Genomic DNA, 25,333 nt, shown 5'->3' on the forward strand with positions numbered 1-25,333 from the left:
AGGTGTAGGGCGATAGAAAGTACGGTTTGTACAGTATAAAAACCATTACGCCTATGGAATGTCCCCATAAAACATGTAAACCCAACATGTGTGTGTGTGTGTGTGTGTGTGTGTGTGTGTGTGTGTGTGTGTGTGTGTGTGTGTGTGTGTGTGAGAGAGAGAGAGAGAGAGAGAGAGAAAGACACACCCACAAAATGATGTAGCCTATTACCAGCAAATGTAGGCTTTTAATATTTTATTTTTCGTTCATCAGTCTGAATACAACAAACACATAAATGCATTAATGTACATGATTGCTGAAAACAAGACATGGAAAAATGGCTATGGTATATTACTGTACAGCACAAAACATGCTAACACCATTTTTTTACATGTACTGTATATTACAAATATTTTACAGTTGTATGTCTGGGTAGCACCTTATACGTTTTTCGTTGCCATCTAATATACACTATTGCCAAAAGTATTGGGACACCCCCTTCTAATAAAAAGGTTTGACTAATTAAGGGAGTACAAATCTTTATGTTTAAGCATATCATGATATTTTAGGAGATTGTGTGCTTCTAATTTTATGGCAACAGTTTTGACAGGACCCTTTTCTAATTCTAATTCTTGTGTACAAGGCAAGGTTCAAAAAGAAATGATTGATTCAGTCAGTGTGGAAGAACTTGACTGGTCTGCAGAAAGCAAAATCCTAATCTCAGGTGAACACCTCTGGAGTGACTTTAAATGCAGACCTTGAGCCAAAACTCATCACCAAACACCAATGACTTGTACATACACTACATGAACAGAAGTATTGGGACACCCCTTTTTAGAACAGAAAAACGAACTTCCAAAACTGTGGCAACAAAGATGGAAACAATTTATGTAATTATAAATTGAATTTCCATCTCTGTTGCAAAAGTTTTGGAAGTGTCATAAATGACTGCACCCATATTTACAAGTCATTGGTGTTTGGTGATGAGTTTTTGGCTTAAAGTCTGCATTTAAATCCACTCCAGAGATTTTCAGCTAGGATTAGGACTTTGATTTTTGCAGACCATTCAAGTTCTTCCACACTGACTGAATCGATCATTTCTTTTTGAACCTTGCCTTATACACAGAGGTATTGTCATGTTAGAATAAAAAAAGATCCTGTCGTAGCTGTTGCTAACAAAATAGAACAACACATTCCTCTAGAATATCATTATATGCTTAAACATTAGGATTTGTACCCATGGAAATAACAGTAGTCAAACCTGTTCATTAGTACAATACATTTGGCAATATAGTGTGAGTGCAATAAAATGTGGAATTGTTTTTGATTTACTCAAAAGGGTAACTTATGATCAGTGGAGAATTGCAATTGTCGAACCACATGAGAATTTCATGACCCAGGGTCTTGAGGTGTTTCTACAACAGGTCTTTACTGGTGTGGGATGGCATCTGTTTGTTCAGTTCTCTCTGTCCCAGCAGAGCTCTTGCAGTGGTCCGGTTTACTACCCAGCTGATGGCCGTACTCAAACCGGATCCTCAGTTCTCCCACCTTTGAGTGCGGAAGGATATCTGGGATCCATTCGATCACAAAGGGCACAGGCTCTGTCTGCTCAGCAACACTTGTCCCTGAGAGAAATGATACCATAGTGTTTTAGTCATAAAGCAAAACAATACATCAAATGATGATAATTATCTTCTTGTACAAACCTCTCCCAATTGACAAAGTCAAAGCCAGTCTGTGAACGGTGTTAACGAGTCATCATATTTTCGAATCTTCTGCCTGTTACCGATATACATCACTAGGTAACATATTAGCATAATTCCCGCCTGCCTGCGAACCACAAACACTCTGACCTGCCCACAAACACTTCAGCTAGTTAGTGTGTTTACATCATGTCGAGAAGACGCTGTGTTCTGCGCTGTGAAAGCAAGTTTGTTTTATTTTCATTGCCAAAAGATGATAATGTGAAGAATCAGTGGTTAAAACTGTTTTTTTTTTCTACAGCAATATAATTCAAACCTTTTGTTGTGCTCCTCATTTTACAGAGGACTGCTTCTCTAATCCTGGAGAGTTCAATGCCGGATTCACTAAAAAATTGTCCATGAAATATAAGTCTGTACCTTCTTTATTTGGACCAACAAGTGTCTCCGAACCACAACCTGCAAGTATGATTGATACGTTATGTGTACATTTTCAATTGAGTGCTCAAAATATCAAGGTTTTTGTGATAATATGTCATGTATATCTAGTTCCACAATATAACTGTCTTACTGAAATAGTTCTGATAATTGGCTGTGAACCCACTATTTTCTAAGAATGTGTTGATTAATGTAGACTGTCGTTGCTCTAATTACTTCGTTTAGTAAGAATGTAGACCAATTTTGGTTTACAAACTGTATTGTTTCAGCAGTTAGTCATGTTAGCACTCGGCTAACGTATCCACCATTATTGTTTTGAGAAGTGTTTACAGTTTACCAGTGCATTTGCTTGTATTGTATAAAGAAAGACCAATCACAACAGACTTGGCCAGTTTAACAATTAGAGCAGAGTAGGCTTATGGAATTGGTTTACAGAGCTTAAGATCGAAACTGCTCCAAACATATCATTGCAAAATTATTATAATTTTAAATGTATATTCTAATAAAACAATTACAATGTTTTCTATGAATTAGCAGAAGGCAAACAATCGGTGTGAAAGCACCATTCGTCGGCGATTCGCCTAACGTTTTCACGTCGTGCTCAGTGTGCAAAGGCCTTTAGATGCATTTAAACCTGTTGTTGGGGACTCCAACACAATATTAGGACACTAAAATACCATATGACCTGCTCCTTAAAAAGAACAATTCTTTTAGCCAGTGGAATCACATTGGGGATGAGAAGCGACAGGGGAATATGATTTGGCACAAAACTAGGACTGATAAGTCTACCTTCATACTAAGTGAATAGATGCACTTACCCACTCTAAGAAAGGTACGTAGCTCTAGTGGTCTGATGGCCAGAGGCTTATTGGTGCGTGAATGGACGCAGGTGTCTGATCCAGGATCAGGAGGGGTTTCCCGACAACGGTACGGTGAATAGGAGCCGTCACTGTTCTTCACAAAACTCTGAGTGAGTTCTAGAGGTAACTGTTCAAACAGAGTGCCATCATTTAGAGACTGCCCACAGATGCTATGGCCATTAGTAAAGATCTGACACATCAGGGAGAAAACGAGTACACACCTCTGGGGTATCAAAGATGCGTTTCACATGCATCAAGTTGGTAATGTGCCAACTGTATTTAGAGAAAGAGCCCAGGGGCAAAGCGTCATTACGCACAAATGCTAAAAACACACAAATGACAAAATATCAGATTAGACTGTTAGCACATTATCAGTGTAAGGTTATATACTAATGGCTACAGGTATTATACTCACTGGTGGTGTAGTTGGGTAGTCTTCTCTTCTTTGAGCCCAATGATAAACGCTGCTGTAAGGCATTGAAGAAAGCCTGAGGAATGTGGAACACCAGCGGCTCTGGCTTTCCTGTTTACAAAATATCAAAATCAAAGGTAGAAATGCTTGAAAAGTGGGAAACTTTACATATATACTACCAGTCAAAAGTTTTTGAACAGTAAGATTTTTAATAGAAGATTTTTTTAACGAAGTCTCTTTTGCTCACCAAGCCTGCATTTATTTGATCTAAAATACAGAAAATGCAGTAATACTGTTAAATGTTTTTAATATTTAAAATAATTTACTTTAATGTATTTTCAAATGTAATTTATTCCTGTGATCAAAGCTACATTTTCAGAATCATTACTCCAGTCTTCAGTGTCACATGATCCTTCAGAAATTACTCTAATATGCTGATTTGCTGTTCAAGAAACATTTACTATTATTATTAATTATTATTATTATTATCAATATTAAAAGTGTTGAGTACACTTTCTTCAGGATCCTTTGATGAAAAGAAAGATTCAAAGATTTATCTGAAATTAAAAGCTTTTATAACATTATACACTATACCATTAAAAAGCTAAGTATTATATATACCATTAAAAAGCTAGTATATATATATTTATATATTTTTTTGGTAAAGAAATTGTAGAAATTAATCATTTTATTTAGTTTATTTAGCAAAGATGCTTTTAAATTGATCAAAAGTGATGATAAATGCATTTATAATGTTACAAAAGATTTCTATTTCAGAAAAATGCTGTTCTTCTAAAATATTCTAAAAATATTTCAAAATTTGACTGTTTTTTTCTGTACTTTAGATCAAATAAATTCAGGCTTGGTGAGCAAAAGAGACTTCTTCAAAAAACATCAAAAATCTTACTGTTCAAAAACTTGTATGTATGCATATTTTAAGTATTTAAGACCATAGACATTAATAATGTGACATTTCCATGTCAATTTTGTCTGATATTACTGTTTTATTTATTTTTTTACAGTCATTACAGAAAATTATAATATAAAATTTTAATACATTTTAAAAAGTACATTCTTATGACTTGCTTAAAAGGTATTTTTACATAGTAGTATTTGTTGTACCACCGCTGTCAAAATGTTTTTAATTTTGCAATATTTCACAACAATTTTTATGACTAATTAATAATAATGAGAAGCATCCTTTCAAGCATCCTGTCATATTATGGAAAAATAGCAAAAATCTTGACAAGATGATTCTCATTATGCTAATTGTCATAAAAATGCTGCCAAATATCGCAAATATTAGAGAAATCTTACATTTTAATTTTAAAACTTTCTTTTACAAAATGATGAAAAATGCATAAGGTGTGTTTTTGCTTATGCATTGAAGTAGTAAATACAATCATTCCAACATGACATATTTCAGAATCTTGGAGGTGAAATATGACCTGGATATATTCTTGAAAGGCTTTGTGAGATTCGCTCTAATATTCTCTTACCATCAAACTGGAAATGCATCGTCTGATGGATCCTCTCAGTAACACTGGCCAACCACTGCTGGAAACCCAGTGACACATGCATCTCATCCACTGGCTGGCTGCTTCCTGTTTAATGACCCAACCACACAACACATATCAAATCAACAAACTATGATAATGAAAGCCATGTGAACATCATTTATATTTTCAAATCTAAACGGGTAACTCTAAAAACTCTAAAAATCAACCAACAAAAGTTTTCTATCTGTACTGAAGAACAAGAAGAGTGTGAGTGCTGGGGAAAAAATGGAAATAAAAGCAAAAAGTGAAGAGGAAGTATCTGGCAGCACCTGGGTTCTTAAGCCCAGTAGAACTGGAGTGTTTTCTGTGAGTGGGCTTGCGCTGGTTTAGGATGGGAGCAATAGTGTCTTTGACAGCCAGAAGAGATGTGGAAGACACAAAGGAAGCTGTGTGAAACAGCGACAGGTCCAGAGAGCCAAAGAATAAAAGAGGAAAACAGATTACAGAGGAGGTGGTCAGAAACTGCAGAACATAACAGCAGCATTTAGACATCAACAACAGATTTTAGTGGGTGGAAAAGAAGAAACTCCAAGAAGGATTCATTTTGAGGTCCATAAGCAGGCCCACACAGAATCTGCGCCAACAGAAAGCTCAGATTTCCACAAAATTGGAACATCCATCATTCACAAAATTCCCTGCTTCCTCGTGTGTCTGTTTATTACATATTTTGGTGAATCTTTTTTCATTTGTGAAGTTGATCTATGTAACACTCTCAGCTTATCTTAACAAATTTTACCACATACATATGTTGCGATTACTCCAAAAATAAGCAGTTACAAACCACTGCTGCCAACCTGGTCACTTTTCAGATCTCTTCTCAATGGAAAAGATCCTCGCTGACTGAAAACTGAACATTCGTCTTGTAGTTTGTTACTCTCACATAGGCTGTGAGTGATCATTTTATATGTAAATATATCTAAAATCACTGCACATCCTTTAACTTATGTGGTGAATCTGTTCTGCTGTTATAAATCAGGAGAAAAATATGTAAATGAGAAGGGTTTTTTTCTAAATTCAGCTGTATTAAACTACAGAGAGCAGAGTAGAAGAGAAGCAAATGGATGTAAAGGATTGACACTGGGCATAATTAAAATACAATGCAACGGCATCATGAATATGCTAATTAATGCTAATATATGCTAATGTAGCTATTTTCAAGCAGACTTTAGCTACTTTCTATTGAAAGTGCTTGGCAACAGTGGCCTTTGTGCAGTAGATCTGAGGTCACACGTTCTGTGTGGTCTGTCCATAGGCTTCAACTTACCAGTAGAGGACTCCACAAATTTAAGTCTCTTTGAACGGTGAGAGATGGAAGGCTCAATGTGCTGCTGAGTCTCAGGTATACTGAGCGTTGTGGCATCTGCCCTCTCCTGCAGTCCTGAATAGGCACAATAATTCTCACAGTCAACTCTGATGCATAGAAAAACAACCAATACACTATTCCAAACCCTTGTGAACCCTCCCAAGACAAGACTTTTTGTCATTACAGGTGTGCTCTTGACACAAATGATGTTTCCTAAAGGCACTGATAGTATACATTCTGATTTTGCTAGTTCTGGCCAAAACCTAAAGAAGCATTACATGTATCCCTAATGGTGAATATACAGTGCATTCAGAAAGTATTCAGACACCCTTCACCTTTTTCAAAGTTGCAGCCTGATACTACAATTGTTGATTTTTTTTTCTCCTTAATATACACTCTGTACCTCATAATGACAAAGTGAAAACTGAATTTTAGAAATGTGTGTAAATGTATTTAAAAAAAACAAAAACAAATTAAATATAACATTTCCCATTTCTCTTGATCATTGCTAAGGTGTTTTTACACCTTGATTGAAGTCCACCTGTGGTAAATTACATTGACTTGATATGATTTGGAAAGGCACACACCCCTCTATAAAAGGCCTCACAGCTAACAATGCATATCAGAGTAAAAACCATGCTATAAGGTCAAAGGAACTGCCTGCAGAGCTCAGAGACAGAATTGCATCGAGGCATAGACCTGGAGAAGGCTACAAAAAAATTCTGGTGCACTGAAGGTTCCCAAGAGCACAGTGGCTTCCATAATTCTCAAATGGAAGAAGTTTGACACAACCAGGTCTCTTCCTTGAGCTGGTCACCCAGCCAAACTAAGCAATTTGTGGAGAAGGTCCTTGTCTAGACTGGTGACCAAGAACCTGATGGTCACTCTAGTTGAGCTCCATGATCATATATGCAGATTGGAGAAACCTACAGAAGGACAAACATCACTGCAACACTCCACCAATCTGGCTTTATGGCGATGTAGTCAAACTCTAAATCTTCTCATCTGAATTTTGGAATTTTCAAAACGGTGTCTAATGGACCCTCAGACTCTGAGAAACAAGTTTCTCTGGTCTGATGAACCTCAATTCTAAGCATCATGTTTGAAGGAAACCAGACCTGCTCAACACCTGCAGAGCACCATCCCAAAAGTAACGTGTGCTGGTAGCAGCCTCATGCTGTGGGGCTGTTTTTCAGTGGCAGGGATTGAGGGACTCTTCAGAGTAGAAGAAAAGCTCAGTGCACCAAAATATTGAGAGGCAACACAGTGGTTTAGGAACAACTATGTGAAATGTCCTAGAGTGGCCCAGCCAGAGCCCTGACTAGAACCATATCAAACATCTCTGGAGAGACCAAAAAATGGCTGTCTGTTGATGGTCCCCATCCAACCTGACCAAGCTTGAGAGAATTTGCAAAGAAGAATGGCAGAAAATCCCTCAATCCAGGTGTGCAAAGCTTGTTTCGTCATACCCAAAAAGAATTGAGTCTGTAATTGCTGCCAAAGGTGCTTCAACTAAGTACTGAGTAAATGTGATATTTCAGTTTTTCCTTTTTAATAAATTTAACAGACATTTCTAAAATTCCATTTTCACTTTGTCATTACGGGGTACGGAGTGTAGATTAATGAGAAAAAAATTAATGTAAACAATTGTAGTATCAGGCTGAAACATAACAATTTTTTTTAAAAATGAAGGGGGTCTGAATACTTTCTGAATGCACTGTAATTGCTGAGATAATCACCTGCAGTATAGAGGAGAAAAAAAATGTTGAGAGAAAATTACTAATATATTCCATTCAGTATCAATAAAAAGTTTATCTAATTCATGAATTTAATCCAATTTAAAATGCTAAGTCTGAAAATTACTGCTTTCAAATCGATTAATTGCGATTAATCACATCCAAAATAAAGTTGTTTTTTTGATGCTAGGCTAACAACATTATCTAATAAACATCAAAATTAACAGTACTTTAATATATTTTCAGTAGTGCTGTCAAATCAATTAATCATGATTAATAGCATACATGTATATATTTAAGCAATATTTACATGTGTATATACATCCATAATTATATATGATTAATATTATATATAAATACATTAATATATTTGTATGTGTACATATGTCTATATATACATACAAATATACAGTCGTGGCCAAAAGTTTTGAGAATTACATAAATATTGGAAATGGGAAAAGCTGCTGCTTAAGTTTTTATAATAGCAATTTGCATATACTCCAGAATGTTATGAAGAGTGATCAGATGAATTGCATAGTCCTTCTTTGCCATGAAAATTAACTTAAAGGGATAGTTCACCCAAAAATGAAAATTTGATGTTTATCTGGTTACCCCCAGGGCATCCAAGATGTAGGTGGCTTTGTTTCCTCAGAAAAATACAAACGAAGATTTTTAATGAAAACCGGTGCAGTCTGCCATCCTTATCATGGGCTTGGATGGGCACCAAACCTTTAAAAGTAAAGGTTTGGTGCATTGGGGGTAAGCAGATAAACATCAAATTTTCATTTTTGGGTGAACTATCCCTTTAATCAGGGCGACCAATAAAGTCCAGCAAGCACCAGGATCGTCTCCTAAAGAGGATTCAGCTGCGGGATCGGAGTGCCACCAGTGCAGAGCTTGCTCAGGAATGGCAGCAAGCAGGTGTGAGCGCATCTGCACGCACAGTGAGGCCAAGACTTTTGGAAAATGGCCTGGTGTCAAGAAGGGCAGCAAAGAAGCCACTTCTCTCCAAAAAAAAAAAAAAACATCAGGGACAGATTGATCTTCTGCAAAAAGTATGGCGAATGGACTGCTGAGGATTGGGGCAAAGTCATATTCTCCAATGAAGCCTCTTTCCGATTGTTTGGGGCATCTGGAAAAAGGCTTGTCCAGAGAAGAAAAGGTGAGGGCTACCATCAGTCCTGTGTCATGCCAACAGTAAAGCATCCTGAGACCATTCGTGTGTGGGGTTGCTTCTCATCCAAGGGAGTGGGCTCACTCACAATTTTGCCCAAAAACACAGCCACGAATAAAGAATGGTACCAAAACACCCTCCAACAGCAACTTCTTCCAACAATCCAACAACAGTTTGGTGAAGAACAATGCATTTTCCAGCACGATGGAGCACCGTGCCATAAGGCAAAAGTGATAACTAAGTGGCTCGGGGACCAAAACGTTGAAATTTGGGTCCATGGGTCCATGGCCTGGAAACTCCCCAGATCTTAATCCCATTGAGAACTTGTGGTCAATCCTCAAGAGGCGGGTGGACAAACAAAAACCCACTAATTCTGACAAACTCCAAGAAGTGATTATGAAAGAATGGGTTGCTATCAGTCAGGATTTGGCCCAGAAGTTGATTGAGAGCATGCCCAGTCAAATTGCAGAGGTCCTGAAAAGAAGGGCCAACACTGCAAATACTGACTCTTTGCATAAATGTCATGTAATTGTTGATAAAAGCCTTTGAAATGTATGAAGTGCTTGTAATTATATTTCAGTACATCACAGAAACAACTGGAACAAAGATCTAAAAGCAGTTGAGCAGCAAACTTTGTGAAAACTAATATTTGTGTCATTCTCAAGACTTTTGGCCACGACTGTACACACACACATTGTTAACAAACATTTTTTGCGATTTGACAGCACTACTGAAAATATATTTGTGTACTACGCATTTTGATGTGTAATGTTGTTAGCCTAGCATCATGGTAACATCAAAATCTATTCAGTCAAGTTTCATGTGCACTTTACTTAGAGAGCACTATTGTATTGTATTCTATGCAGAATTTTCAGATGTAACCTTATACATAGGTAGCTAACCCTGCTCCTGGAGGATTACCTTCCTGACTGTTTTCAAGTAACTGTGAACACCTTGATTAGCTGGATTGCGTCCTGGGTTGCGTTTCCCAAAAGCATTGTTAGCTAACTATGGTCGTTATTTCCATTTAACTCTATTTGAAATGACGGAACTTGTGCCCATATTTGCGTTTGGGAAAACGCACCCCTACACCCTTCAACCCTTTGAAGCTCTCACTCAGGAGGGTAAACCTTTTGAAAGGATTTGGGCATAGGGATGAGCCCTTCTGAATGGAACGCAGGGTGTGTCTTCAAGATCACTAGAAAGCTACAGGCAGGTGTGTTTGATTAGGGTTGGAGCTAAACTTTGCAGGACAGTGGCCCTCCAAGGCCTAAGTTTCCCAGCTCTGACCTAAATAGTGGACTTACCATTCATGTTGTAGTTTAGGAAAGCTGAAAACTCAGAAGCCAGCTTCTCATCACTTGTGAAGGCACAAACACAAGCATAGAAATGGAGGCAGCGCTCAGGTAAATTATGCTGGTGGGAATTTTCTCCTTCGTTGACAATAGGTTGACCCCCACTCGGCCCTAAATCCATCTTGGTATTAGGCATGTAACATGCACAGCGAAAGGGAGCTGCACCCACAGTCTTGTCTTTAACACCAGATAACCCCACCGTCAGATGCAGCAGTCCCAGAGGGTGGGCTTCCCCTGGCTGGCACTTCACTATTAGGGTTCCTTTAGAGACCCTCTGCACTAGGGGTCCTGGTGTCTCTGTAGCCAGCCTCCACAACTCTTCCTTGGCCTGGGAAGTGGCCACTAGGGCCTCTAGCACAGAGCTCTTGAGTGGCAGAGGTGTTGCTTGGGTCAGACACTCCATGGCTTGCTTCACATGGGTACAGGGACTTTTGGGTGGTTGTGCCACTTGCTGATGGCCACCTTCAACTGTCAACTCACTTTCGTTCTGCTGGCAAGAGGGCATGTAACAGCGACCAAGGTTGACACGGGTTAGCAGGGTTCCGTCTGCGGTGGTTATAGCTGTATCCGTGATGACTAACTCAACAAAGCCTCGTTGTTCAGAGCCACGTCCCCGCTGACGCACAGAGAACACTTGCGGCCCTCCGGCCCTGCTGCCTCCACTGTCTGTCACAACTCGAATCACTTCACATGCCCCTTTCTTCAAGCGTCCCGTAGCATGGTCTCCATCCCTAAAGATGGTTCCACAGGCCTTGTTCTTACAGCTGAGGCCACGGGTGCCGTTGTAAACGCCACACTGAGGGCACTTGCGGATGCCTCTTAAGGTAGCCTTGCCCAAGTTGGACAGAAACGCAGGAGTCTTCCGCTTGTCCCGAGGTTTCCCACTCAAGTTGCCGGAGGTTTGAGTCACAGGAGAAACCACCGTTTGTGACGCCAGAGGTATTCCAGAGTTTATCAGAGGAACGTTCATTGTTAGCACATGTACACTGAAATTGAAATTCATAAAGGACAATTTTATTGTTCATAAACAAGGGGGAAGCCCTAAAAAAACGGTTCAGGTACTATATTACTACTTTTTACTGAAGCACAAACCCCAGTTAAGTATCAATGATAAGTCCTCGTCTGATGTTGAAGATTACCATACACCATGTACTGATTTGTAAAAAGGTCTGAAATTGTTTGTAATTCAGTTTGATTCATTCAAACAGTTCACTCACACATTGCTTCATTTGAGGTGGTTTCTCACAACTAAATGAAAGACACAAAACAAAGAGAGCAATCCACTGTAGGAAACAATACTTGCAAATGTCTTCTATTGTTTTTTAGCAATGAAGCAGCTTTTTATTGCACCTGCACCTTGTGAATGACTCTATACTTTTTTTGAATTAGGAGCCTATTCAGCTTTGTTGATGAAAGGCTGGAAATGCTAAAAGTACAGTCATAGTATCAGATGGCAAAGCCATGTTATTGAATGGATAACATATATGGGTAATTCCTGTAATTCTGTAACATTTCGACTTGAAATTGTTGTATATGTTTGTTTTTTTTTCAACTACATATGATTAATTTTCTAAATGCCCCACATAATTAGGCACATGTCAAAGCTTTTTTCCCACCTCAGGCATTAACAACCTTTTATCATTTTCAGTTTTTTTCAGATTAGACACCCGTAATGGACAAAATGGGATTGGTTTAAAAATTATTTGATACAGTACTTGTTATAAAACAAACATCTACCTTCTGCGCATGTGTCCCTTATAACAATTAAATGAAACAAATATAACATTTATCATATTTTTTTACATTTTTAAAAATACACAAATTGTGTGTCTATGGTCTCTTTATTTTTGTAAAAAAAAAATATGATTAATTAGAAGTTCATTCAAAACCACAATTTTATTGTTTTAGTCAGATGTTAATCAGCAAGAAATGCTTTCATTCTTAATTGTCTCCCCTATGTTTTTCCAAAAATATTAATGTGACAAGGTGTGATGGGGTTGAAGTCTTAACACATTTAAAGGGATACATTGCCTTTGGTTTTAATTTTTGTTTTTGTTTCTCTCTCATTCTGTCCCCTCATTTCTGGGTCAACATATCTGCATGCCCAACGCTGTCTTTCTGCTGCACATGTGGGTGCAATTTCTGATGTAGGATGCTTGTCAAAGTTTAGTGAATAAATTACATCAAAAATTCTATTTATAACAAAAATAAGAGTTGTTATGATTCTGGTAAGTATATATTTCCTGAAACCATGACTTTCTTATATTTTTTTCATTCAAATTATTAATAAATGAAGTAAATAACTCAACTCCATCACAAGTTTACAACCTCGTAACAATGAAATGTATATTTGTTACAGGCTTGAGGTTTTTCACTCAAAATGGCCCTGCTCCTCATGTAATTAGGTGAGTAGACCATCTATGGCAGCAATAAAATAAGTACTTTGTATATACATATGGATTAAAATAAAATGTTGTATAAAAATGTATAAAAATAATAATTTTCCATCTTAATTTTACATGACAGGGTTAAGTTGTTAAGCTTGACAGTAACCTCCCTGACTATAATATGCCTCAAATACATGAATAAGTATGATACTACATACAATTTTCTGCACCACTATTAAAGAGACCTGAATAATGTAATTTCTGGTAAATGACGTCACATATGAGCAGAGTCAAATTATTATGGGCGTAGAATGGTTAGTGTGATGGGGTTGAGTACAGACTGTCTGAACAAGTCTGTTTTTTATAAAATATCTTGCAGTTTGTTAGAAAAATATTCTTCACAAGAAAAGAACACAAATAAAAGCTTACATTATTGCCAAATATTACAGACACTATGCTCATTTTGTTAATAATATGCTAAGTACAAACTAAGTACAAAGTGAAGTTCCTCAGGTACATGACAAAATGCTTGGTTTAAGATAGATGTAAGACATTATTTTACGCTAGAAAAATGTAAAAAAAATGCAATCTTTTTTTATTCATTATAGTGGGCATATCAAAGTATTGTGAAAAGCTTTGAACAATTAATTTTGGTGAAACACCCCTTTAGAAACTCTAAAATACAGAAATATTACAGAATCCCAGGAATAAATCATACCAATACACTGTATATGCCAACAAAAAAAAAAAAAAAAAAAAAAAACTGGTGTTGGTTTGGCACGTGTCTAAATCCCCATATATTGCCACAGTACCACGTCCAGAAAACTATTGTACTTTATTTGGTTAGTGTAATCTCTAATTGTAAATCCCTATCCAATAAAATGTTTCGTCTTTGTAATAAATGATAATAGATCAATTTAAAACGAAGATAAAAACAGGTTAAACATTCATTAAATACTTCATCAAATTCTTCCAGAAGAAACATAATTGCACATTTCTACTAATGATATTTAAATTACATTGACATGCAATGATACAGTACAAGATTACTAAAGCATTAAAATGACATCGACACATAAGGACTGATTTGAATTAGCTGCGTGACAGAGAACGAACACAGTGAAGTAAATGATGATGAGAGACAGGCCAACCTCTACAGTGGCGCTTTCCATGCGCTCAGTGGTCAGATTCGGCGGAGGATTTCACTTTAGAGCTTCAGGAACCGTCGCCATTCCTCCTTACAAACAGACTCTCCGCTGCGGCTGTAACGAGCTTTCCCATTGGCCACGGGGCGACCAATCAAAAGCATACTGGGAACTGAAGTCAGTAGCAACTCTCATTATTTACTGGGCCTATCTCAACTTTATTGCAAATGTATTAAAAATAAATAACTGATTCCATTGCATAAGTATAGCATAGAGTGAAGTTAACCTGTGGCAAATTCAGTTGAATGAGTATGATTTGGAAAAGGCACACGAACCTAAAACATCTAACAGCTGAAAATGCATATCAGAGCAAAAACCAAGCCCTGAGGTAAAACATAATTTGCCTGTAGAGCTCAGAAACAGGATTGCATCAAGCCACACACCTGGGGAAGAGTTCAGAAAAAATTCTGCTGCATTGAAGGTTTACAGAAGCGTGTAGTCTCTGTTACAGTTAATGGAAGAAGTTTAAAACATCCAGGACTCTTCCTTGGGCTGGCCTCCTGGCCAAACTGAGCAATTGATGGAGAAGGATCTTGTCTAGAGTGGTGACCAAGAACCTGGTGGTCACTCTAGTTGAGCTCCCTGACCATATATGCAGATGGGACAAACATGGTGGATCCTCTCCTCAGTAAAGACATGACAACACACTTGGAATTTGCAACAAAGCACCCAAAAGGACATTCGAGAAACAAGATTCAGTGGTCTGATAAACCTCTATTCCAAGCATCATGTTTGAAGGAATCCAGGCACTGCTCATCACCTGCAGAGTACTATCCCAAAAGTAAAGTGTGCTGGTAGCAGCGTCATGCTGTGGGGCTGTTTTTCAGCGGCGGGGACTGAGGGACTCGCCAGAGTCGAAGAAAAGCTCAATGCCCCCAAAATATTGAGATAGCCTTCATGAAAACCCAGTCCAGAGCATTCATACAACTCTGTTAATGTCCTTGAGTGGCCCATCCAGCACTTGGGCTTAAACCAAATCAAACATTTCTGAAGAACCCTGATAATGTCTGCCAGACCCCATCCAAGCTGACAGAGCCAAATGGTAAATGTGCAAATCTTGTTGCATCATACCAAAAAAAGACTTAAAGCTGTAAAGGTGCTTCAAGTAGTAAGTTAAGGGTATGAATACTTTTGCAATGTACTTATTTCAGTTTGTTTATTTTTAGTTATGACAATTCTGTTTTTGCTTTGTCATTATGGTGCTTGGAGTGTAGACTGATGTGGAAAAAAGTAATTTAAAACAGTTTACATAAGGCAGCAACATAAAATGTGAAAAAATTAAGAGGTACTAATACTTTCGCAAGGCACTGTATTTTCTTAAACCACAACCAACAACCAGTTTAAAGACATAAGAGGACAGACAGAAATGTTGGTTCGCATCTGTATTTTAATGGGACAAAGCAAGAACACGTAATAATAGGATGAACATTATTTAAAAAAATCCCTCGAAACACAAGGTCTCAATGTATTCGTAGGCACTGCCTATGTTTAATTAACATGTTTCTTCAAATGAAATCAACTCAAATAAGGCAACACAATTGGTCTCGTCTGTTAAAACTCCAATGGGCAACAGTGCAAAATTCTGATCCATTCAGGTTTCTCGTCTTGATACTAAATACTTCATTTAAAAAAAAAAAGTCAACATTTCGATTTTATACACAGAATTATCGCAATTCTAACAAAATGTTCGTTGCAGCGCAAGGCAGCAAATTCTCCTCCAAAAGTTCTCAGGAAGAATCCTTAAAACCGTATGGACCAGCATTTAACAGAGCCACTAATGCTGAAGGATAGTTGCGATGAAGCCCAAAACCCCTCGCCCACCCTCCCACCTAGCTACCTACAAAAAAAAAAAAAAAAAGCAAGCAAGCATCCATAATCAACATTTGAATTATCTTTATATAGTCCCAACAGTTGAACACAGTTGTTTGGTTATTTACATACAGAATGGTATACTGTACTTATAAGCCCTCAAAAAAAGTGGAATGCAAAACAATTTAAAATACCTCAAATTTGCGTAACATCAAATTCTTGTGAAAACGTATTAATATTGTGCAATATTCACCTGCCTTTAAGGAAAAAAATGTGGCAGTCATCCCTGCAATTGGTTCAGTTTGAGAAATTGAATGTCTAATTAAAAAAATACAACAGTTGACATCCATTTTATTCATTTTATAAACAAACAAAAAAAAAGTTGACATTTCACACGATTCATTGGTGTCATCGCTCCTCTCAACGAAACAAGTTTGCTTTTTAAAATGGCAAGTCCAAAAAAAAGAAAAAGGCAAAGCTTCATATATTACAAAATCAGCAGCTGAAATCGCTCTAAACAAACCAAAAAAAGCAAAATGGAAACGTTGCAGTTATTGTTGATTTTATTCATTTATAGTACTTTGAGTTAAAAATGGCATAGTCCTCTTCGAATAAGTCATTCGGACACCAGGCCGAAGACTTGTGGATTTACATGGGTGTGTGTGTGTGTGTGTGTTAATGTGTCTGAATACGTTTGTGTATCAGGGTGTGTTGTTTAATCCCAGTGTAGGGCAACTCGAGACCCCGCGATGACGAGCAAGATCTGCCTCGAAGTCTTAAACGAAAGAAAAATAACAGGTTGGAGGAAGGGGAGGGTCAGGAAAAACAAAAATGGCACACCCCTCCCCAGGTCAGGCATCTTGATGGGTGTTTGAGAATGGGGTGGTGGTCATGTGTAGATCCCTGCTGCGGCCGCAGTGGAGTGCTAGAGTTGTCCGTCGCTCCATCAGTGTGTGTGGTATCCTGCAGTGCCCATGCTGGACTGGTTGGCAAGCACGGTCCCGTTGACTCCCTGCGCTGGCTCCACCACGCCTCCGTTACTCACGGCACTCACACCGGGCCACCCGGCACCAGCCTGTATGTGACTACAAGACAAAGTAACTGTTAGCTGGTGGAAAAGATGATATTTAGCAGATACGTTGCACCTTAATTCGAAATACTTTAAGTAGACAATAAATAGTGTTTATTTAAAAGTACTGACAAAAGTCTCACAAGTTTCCCATTTAACTAAAAATGCATGAGTGGAAATGCCGACCACAGGGTCAACACACATTTTCCACTCATTTGTTTGGTGGCGTTCTATGAAACCTCTCATTTGAGCCGTTTACCACTGCTTTGCACAATGATAATTGTGTGGTAGCACTGATTTCAGATTCGCATGCCCTGAAACGCTATATAGAAAACAGTCATCCTTTAATTATACTTAACAGTTGAAAGTACTTCAGCTCTGTGATACTACATAATAAAGGGTTAAACTACACTGTGTGTGTGTGTGTGTGTGTGTGTGTGTGTTTGTTTTTGTGACATATCAGGACACAAATTAGTGTAATAACATGGGTATGACATAGGTATTACAAGGAGAGGGTGACTTATGAGGACATTGCCCATGTCCCCACTTTTCAAAAGGCTTATAAATCATACAGAATACGTTTTTTTGAGAATGTAAAGATATGCACAGTCTCCTGTGAAGGCTAGGTTTAGGTGTAGGGTGATAGCAAATATCGTTTGTACAGTATAAAAACCATTACGTCTATGGAATGTCCCCACAATTCACAAAAACAAACGTGTGTGTGTGTGTGTGTGTACAAAGGAAAAGATTGCCATGAATTTTGGACAATAATTTTCCCAGTAGTTTGTGCTTGGAAGATAAGGATTTTATATTTTTTTTTAAAATACTGCATACATTAAAGAACAATTTCTAATCGTATAAGAATTTGAGCTGATATGTTTGGCTGACAAGTGTCAGAAACAGGACTTTTATTTTGACTGAGTTAGGACTTTCTCTTGAAAGTAGGGATACTCTGATCCACCTTTTTTGCCTCCGATACCAATTTTCCGATATCTTGGGTTTGATATTGGCCATAATTCACAATTTTAGAAATTCAAACATTGTGAAAAAACGTTATTTTGTGGGGAACAAATAACAGTGTTGTACTAAATCTGGTAAAATATTACACATTGCCATTTGTATTATTATAAAATCCATTCATGAAAAACAATGCATTTATATAAGTATATAATATAAAATTAGAATACATTTCTTTTAAATGTATAGCATATTTTTTAATAAGGCAACAACATATGATAGATGGGACAAAACGAATACAGTGCGGCATGAAGCGATTACAATATGCACATCCGATGTGCAGAATGATGCGTTTGAAGCCACACGGAGTCACGGCACGCAGCACTTTGCATTAAAAGGTTCAAAGCAGAGGGAGAAACTGATGCGTAGTTTATTGTCTGTGCAACAGTTTGAGCCTTTTTTTAACAGTTTTAAACTTCAGTTACTGTGCGCATTAAAAACTATTTTTTGTCTTTTCTACTCCTGTGTTTTGTATACATTATGTATATGTCATGTATATATAAATACACACACATACAAGAATATATTAAGGAAAAATGTTACTTTACAATAAACTTATTTTGAATGCGACTAATCACGATTATTCGTTTTGCAGCCCTATATTTTTTATTAATTCCTTTACTTGTAAAAAATACTCTCATAATAAATAAGTTAAGAATACAAAATCAGCAAGTTGCTTTAGTATAAAACTTTGTACATACACATTTTTTTCCCCATACTGACTTATTGATAACATTTTGCAATAAGGTCCATTAGTTAACTACATTGGAACTAAAAACAAATTTCTCCTACTGCATTTATTATTCTTAGTTAATGGTAATTTTAGCATTTACTAATGCATTATTAAAATCACAAGTTGTGTTTGTTAACATTAGTTAACGCATTACTGTTTTTAATATTAACAAATTTATACAGTGTAAATGTATTGTTCATTGTTTTTTCATGTTAGTTAATACCCTAATGTTAACAAATGACACCTTACTGTAAAGTTACCGACTCTTTTAAAATTACTGTACATGTGGGCAGCGCGCCAACATACAGCGTCGTTGCGCTCCAGGCGTCCCGTGTTAGAATCCCGACTCAAGGACCTTTCCCGATCCCGCCCCTATCTCTCACCCACTTCGCTTCCTGTCATTTCCACAATAAAGGCAAAAATGCCAAAAAAAAAAAAATTACTGCACATATTAAATTAGAAAAGCTTATAAATATACACTTAAATATTATATAAAAAGAATACATTTCATTGCAGCATGGGTTATGAAATTTGTACTGCATATATCTGCCACCGTGGTATCCAAGATATTGGCATCAGCCATAAAAAAAAAAAATATAAATATAAATATATATATATATATATATAGATCTATATTGCTCAACCACTAATTAAATTCACTGTCAAACAGTCCACAACTTTTATGATGGCGCTGCTGTATAGCACTAAATCTTGCACAAAAGCTAAAAGTACATCCACGTACCATTTTACCCAACAGTAAGAGATGATTTATTATTAATATACCAGTGAATTGGACTACTATAAAGCAGCCTTCTGAAATTAAGCAAAATGGAGGCATGTTGATCTGTAGACTTACTTGAAGCCCTGCTGGTTCCAGGCCTGTCCGTACACGCCGTAAGTGGGTACCTGCCAGCCGTTAGGGACGTACTGACTAATTTGTTGTGCGTTGCCGTACCACTGTCCCCACTGGCCGTATGGCTGTGCAGCAAAACCAACTTTGTTCTGCTGCAAAATCAGAACATCATAACATCCACCCTCAAGTTAGTTATATTTTTATTATCAGGAAACTTTAAAACAATTCTCATTTTATTTGCAACATTACTTTATATTTGGCTGGAAGATTTCTAAACTTTTAAGAATAAAACAGGACAAAATCATACTACTGCTCACCTGGGGTACCTGCACTTGCTGCATGGGGCTCACCATATCTGTAGTCTCTTTACCCCAGTAACATTTCACTATGTGACCTTCTATGGACGTGCCATTAACAGACACTATCGCATGAGCTGCACTTTCATGCGAGTTGAACCTGCAGAGATAAAGAATGGTACATGAGCCTCTACCGTTACGACCTGTATCCACCAGATTTTTCTTAAACAACATCACCATACCTCACAAACGAGTAGCCTTTGTCAGGGAACACTCGGATTTCCATTATTTGGCCAAATGGGGAAAAGGTCTGTCTCATGAGTTGTTCTTTAGCAAAAACAGAAGAGAGAGGAGGACATTACAAAAGTGAATGAATTGAATTCAAATGGGTTGCACAGACAACACACAAAAAGTTCAGGTTTAAGGCCAAATAAATGAAAAAATAAATGTTTTAACCTGCAACAAACACTAACCTGTAAGGCCTGTAGTGACGCCGCCACAATACACAGTGCAGTTGCTGGGGCTGGACTGGTTCACCACCTCATCAAACGACAAGTGCTTGGCATTCGCTGTGAAATTGATAAATGAAATGCTGATTAACTCTGATGGGCCTCTATATTCATTTTAAAGTTCATACACAAAAGTTATCACTGAAATTTTTGAATTCCATTTTGCTGTATTTGGTGTCATTTGACACCAGGATTGAAGCAATGATGCCAAACATGTTCTTGCAAGTCCTATCATTAACATTGAACCTGTGTGACAAGTCTTGTCATGCCATATTTGAATCAAATGAAATCTGACTTCTAGTGAATAATGACTGTGTAAATAAACCTTTAAGAAAAAAAAAAAACTGGAATATAAATGTGGGGGGGGGGGCAATATTTCATAATGATTGGCTTATTCTTAGAGCTCAGCAGTCTATTATTATAATAAATAGATGTTCTGCAAAACAATTTTTAGCATGGGTTAGATTGCTGTTTCATGATGGCAGCTAGAAACACAACACGGTTTTCTCTTGATTGAAAGTAGCGGAGAGGCCTTTAAACATGTACGAATACTCACTTTCATAGGTTGCTTTAGGCGCTGGGGGTTTTCTTGTAGCCCAGTTAGTCCTGATCTGCCTCCCACCCAACCACTGACCTCCCATTTGCTGAATGGCATTCTCTGCATCCTGCCAACAACCAGCACAACAGGAACATCAGCACACGGCCACAACAGAAGCTTCTGGGATATGCATTCAAATGCAGATGTTCCCCACCCTTACATAAAAACCTGCATTTCCTGATGTTGGGATCTGACTCACCCATTTGTTGAAGAATGAAACAAAACCATAGCCTTTTGACTTCCCCGTCGCCATGTCTTTCACAACACGCGCATCTCTGAGAAAGAGAGAAAAAAAAAATTGGGAGTGTTGAGAACCGACAGACAAAACCCATTTTAAATATTCAAAGGGGGGGGGGGGGGGGAAGGACATTTGCCAGAAGTTCACATGAGGTTTTAAATAATGCTAGACTATTCAGTGAAGCAAATAATCAGATATTCATATTTAATGAAATGACAATTTAGTTACACATGCAAACTCAAAGTGGTGCAATGGGCAAAAACCTAGGTGTCTTAATGTGGTTTTGCATTATCCATGTATGACCTCTTCTCGATAAAAAGGTGAAAAGGCTTTTACATGACTTTACACGTTACTGGCTTGATTAGTCTTCAAACAAACTGACTGAAAGTAGTTAAATGCAACTCACTGACTCTTTATTCAAAATGCAATACATGTCATTTCACTTACGATATCCTCCCAAAGGGTGCAAAGGCAGCTCTGATGTCATCGGTGGTGATTTCTGGACTGAGGTCTCCAACAAAGACATGGAAGTGATCTAAAGCAAACCAGACAAGAGTCCTTTGTAACAATTCATACATTTAGTGTGTATAAATAAGTTACAGATTAATGTATGCACCAGGTCTATTATTCAGAAGATATCTGGCCTTTTTAAGCTTATTACTGGCTTTAATTGAAGTCTGAACTCACTGCTTGTGTCTTTTTTCTGGCTGCTTGGTGATGTAGCCCAGTTGACCTTTACCTCCTAGGAGAGAAAGGTGTACAGGGAGGAAAAATTGAGAGAAAGATTAGAAATGATACATACATGGTCAAGTTGCTGCTATCTACTCATCTAGTAATTAATCACTCGTTTTTACATAATAGAGGTCTGAATGTACAGCAGAGAGGAGGGAGACCTGACGAAACTAAATTCACACTCCACTGTTTAAGTGAAAACTTATTTGAATAGGCACAAAAAAAATAAGTTAAAGGTCTAAATGACAAGGGACTTACAAAACAAGTGAAATTACCAACTTGTATTACTCCTCAAATGGTCCTTCATTACCTGTTGAGGATAAAATATTTTACACTGAATAGGCATAAAGCTTAATAATGTGCCTCTAATGTGTAATCTTGTTCTATATTTTTCAGGACTCTTTCAATATTAAGATTAAAAATTATTTTAAAACAATTCTTATCAAAAATCTTTTAACAATTTAAGGTTGAAAAAAGTAGAATAAGCAGCACATGTGCTGTTAATGCTGACAATAAGAAACATAACTTGGGCATCAAATCAGCAAATAATGATTTCTGAAGGATCATGTGACACTGAAGACTGGAGTAATGAAGCTGAAAATTCAGCGTCGCAATTACATTTTATAAATTAAACTTTCTTTTAGTTTTAATTACATTACAGCATCATTTTAGTGTATTTTAAGTAATAAATGCTGTTTTGGTAAACATGAAGTTCTTACAAAAACATTTATACAATATTACAAACCTTAAACTTTTAAATGGTAGAGTATATGATGAAAATTGAAGCAAAAACTATAAAGTTATGGAGATGAAATGGCTACAAGTGACTGTGGGTGAGGTTTTTAAGTTCATAACGTTACTTCATGTACTATAAAAGAGTGGTAATGGTTGGTGTGACAAATCAATCTGACATTGGAGTTCCTGTCTGTGCTTGAGCAGAAAATTTACATTTCAAGGAAGGGCTTCATCCAACAATGGAGATACAAAAGCATGGGTCAAGATCATGCCGACGCAGAAGTGAATTATGCACTATTCTCACTAATCATTATTTATTCATTTTGAGTAAACAATGGAAACGTCAAAATCTCCCTCTCAGTTCACATTGCACATCCAGTACACAGGCTAACGTTGACCTCAGACTCAAGTGGTCGAGTCTACTTCCCCAAAAAGTTAGCAGAACTTCTAAACTGTCCCACCCTCCCGTCCCAGCCCAACTCACCCTGTAGATACGATAGCTTACCTTACCCATTATTTTACGCCCATTCATAGCTGCGAGTGAGGCCGCTGCGTGCCTATGCTCGAAGAACTCCACAAAACAGTATGGATCGTTACCTGCCGTCTGAAGGCAAAACAGTTGATGAGACAAAAGCAACTTATGTCATATTGTGCACACTTCACAATCTTTAGTTATAAAGGTCAAGCTGCAGGCATAAACTTGGAAGTGGGAGAGTTTACTGGTGCAAGAAAACTCATAAATTTAAATACATTTCAGGGAAAACAAATCTTGCTAAATATATGTATAAAATATTAATTAAAAAGCAGAAATATGGAATTAGCACACAACTTTCTGTACATGCCAATTATATACTCACATCCACAATCATTTTACAGCTCTTGCAGGGGCCAATTTGACCAAAGAGCTGCATTATAAGGGCCTCTGTCACATCCCGTGACAGGTTTCCTACATACCTGGACAAAAAAAAAAAAAAAAAAAAAAAAGGATAAGCAAATGACAATGAGTGACTTGCTGAATACAAGGAACATTTATTTGAATCTATCATTTGAAACACTAATTATAGGGTTCCATGCCTGCAATCTGTGCCATCTTCAAGTACCTGAGTTACAATATTCCCGCTTATTTACATTACAAAGGAATTAGGTAGGCATGAGGACCCACGGGCCGTTACTTAACCCTAAAAAACCTCATTAGTCATCCGGCAATGAGCTGCTTATTGTCGTGTATACAGGTTTGAAACAAAGAGATGACAAAACGGAGCACGCAGGAGCGTACAGCCAGCGTGAGCGACCAGCAACAAAAGCAAGGAACGAGCAGTCAGATATGACCAAAATATTCGCTATTTTTACATGTATAATGTGTATTTAGACACCGGCTGCGTGTCAATTGTATAAGCATGCAGGCGTTTATAAGAGTAAAGCGTTATAAATACTACAGCGAATACACTAGACTGGCTCTTTGTCTAGCAATGCTGTAACGACAATGAGCTTTCAGTAAGTACAAGGCAACTTCACACACTCAAACACAGACAGCAGTGTGAGTGTGAGCGGCCCTGCTGTGGCCTCTACAGGCCTGCTGCAATTATCTAAATTAACTCAATAACTAGCACATGGGGTACGAAATGCTTTGAAACCACGCGACTGCCCTTTGTGTAACGGTCTTGGGCGCCAAATATAACGTTAATCTTTCATTCCAGCAATCGGAGCTTTTGTTTGAGGGATAAAATGTACACGTTTGCTTTGTGGTTGTAGTTCCCTTAGCATCACACTCAAGACTGTTATTAACTATAACGACTTAATCGAAATGAAAACCGGATTGTGTTTTTAAAGAGTTACGGCATGAATGATTTAATATGATGTGAAGTTGCCAGTAGTGTTGGCGTACAATGCAATATACGTACAGGGTCTTGGGCTGCTCGTCGTCCATCATTTTTTCCCGATCGAATTAAGACACCGAACCCTGAGAGAAAATCCTCTTGTGTAGATTTTGAGATGATCTCGAGTTCCGCCGGTGTCTCGATCTTTCCAGTGTTGTTACCCTCTCTGTTCTACGCCAGACCTGTTATAATGAGAGTAAATGTGAAATGCCGCCTCGGCTGACTCCAGTTATGAACAATGGAAAGGCGACATAAGATGGCGGAGGAACCGGACCGGAAATGCAAGCGCGCATGCGCTGCCGAACTACAAAGCGCTCAGAAATCAAGCTTTTAAAATGCGCCTGAGCACTGTACAGTATACTAAACTGTAAATTATATACATTATTGGCAGTGTTTAGAATGGAATAACAGTTCGACAACAGTGAAATGTACTGAAATGTTTATATTTATAGACAAAAACATGTGCGCCGCCCGGGAATCGAACCCGGGTCGCAAGAATGGGAATCTTGCATGATACCACTACACCAGCGGCGCTCTGCTGGAAACTTAGCACATGTATGTTATTATGGTTTTCTAATCACGATTATGCCGTGAACGAAAAGGGAAATTATTATGAAGTCGACATTAAATAAAAAAGTCGAAATTATGACATAATAACTCATAATACTGAGACGACACTGACACAAAAAGTCAAAATTATTAGATTAAAAAGTCAACTATGAAAAAAAATCGTGTAGTAATGATGAGTTATATCATGG

At 37.6% G+C, this 25,333-nt stretch overlaps 2 protein-coding genes and 1 non-coding gene across 5 annotated transcripts; all 3 read right to left on the reverse strand.

Moving 5' to 3' along the window:
• Positions 1-195: 195 nt before the first annotated feature.
• Positions 196-14,139, reverse strand: c5h2orf42 (chromosome 5 C2orf42 homolog). 2 transcript variants are annotated; one of them, XM_073839442.1, is made up of 9 exons: positions 14,056-14,139; positions 10,470-11,503; positions 6,214-6,327; positions 5,219-5,335; positions 4,890-4,994; positions 3,394-3,501; positions 3,200-3,300; positions 2,937-3,105; positions 196-1,605 (listed from the first exon to the last, which is right to left on the reverse strand). In XM_073839442.1, exons 2-9 carry the CDS (start codon positions 11,485-11,487, stop codon positions 1,409-1,411), a joined length of 1,929 nt encoding a protein of 642 aa, XP_073695543.1. In that variant the 5' UTR covers positions 11,488-11,503; positions 14,056-14,139; the 3' UTR covers positions 196-1,408. The 2 variants fall into 2 exon arrangements, with proteins under 2 accessions (XP_073695543.1, XP_073695544.1); XM_073839443.1 differs by lacking the exon at positions 5,219-5,335.
• A 1,339-nt stretch (positions 14,140-15,478) lies between these two features.
• On the reverse strand, positions 15,479-24,828 carry tia1 (TIA1 cytotoxic granule-associated RNA binding protein). Of its 2 annotated transcripts, none has more exons than XM_073839445.1 (12): positions 24,600-24,828; positions 23,556-23,652; positions 23,204-23,302; positions 21,919-21,973; positions 21,679-21,766; positions 21,193-21,268; positions 20,952-21,060; positions 20,360-20,455; positions 20,129-20,213; positions 19,908-20,046; positions 19,594-19,739; positions 15,479-17,003 (listed from the first exon to the last, which is right to left on the reverse strand). In XM_073839445.1, the coding sequence occupies exons 1-12, from the start codon at positions 24,626-24,628 to the stop codon at positions 16,865-16,867; spliced, it is 1,158 nt and encodes a 385-aa protein (XP_073695546.1). In that variant the 5' UTR covers positions 24,629-24,828; the 3' UTR covers positions 15,479-16,864. The 2 variants fall into 2 exon arrangements, with proteins under 2 accessions (XP_073695546.1, XP_073695545.1); XM_073839444.1 differs by having other exon boundaries at positions 19,594-19,742; positions 24,600-24,827.
• A 210-nt stretch (positions 24,829-25,038) lies between these two features.
• Positions 25,039-25,109, reverse strand: trnag-ccc (transfer RNA glycine (anticodon CCC)). The gene has a single exon. It is a non-coding gene; the product is annotated as a tRNA-Gly (tRNA).
• Positions 25,110-25,333: the final 224 nt, after the last annotated feature.

The sequence above is a fragment of the Garra rufa genome, chromosome 5 (assembly GCF_049309525.1).
Source record: "Garra rufa chromosome 5, GarRuf1.0, whole genome shotgun sequence".
Taxonomy (NCBI): domain Eukaryota; kingdom Metazoa; phylum Chordata; class Actinopteri; order Cypriniformes; family Cyprinidae; genus Garra; species Garra rufa.

Bases quoted from the DNA above. Each gene is read 5' to 3' on its own strand.
- tia1 (XM_073839444.1), bottom strand. From the start codon at position 24,628: ATGATGGACGACGAGCAGCCCAAGACCCT. The intron at 23,303-23,555 runs GTGAGTATATAA...TTTTGCCTTCAG, and splicing joins GCTGTAAAATGATTGTGGAT to ACGGCAGGTAACGATCCATA. The intron at 21,974-23,203 runs GTAAGCTATCGT...TTTCTCTCCTAG, and splicing joins GGCGTAAAATAATGGGTAAG to GAGGTAAAGGTCAACTGGGC.
- c5h2orf42 (XM_073839442.1), bottom strand. From the start codon at position 11,487: ATGAACGTTCCTCTGATAAACTCTGGAATACCTCTGGCGTCACAAACG. The intron at 6,328-10,469 runs GTAAGTCCACTA...GTGCCTATTCAG, and splicing joins CCTAAACTACAACATGAATG to GACTGCAGGAGAGGGCAGAT. The intron at 5,336-6,213 runs GTAAGTTGAAGC...TGTTTCACACAG, and splicing joins ATTTGTGGAGTCCTCTACTG to CTTCCTTTGTGTCTTCCACA.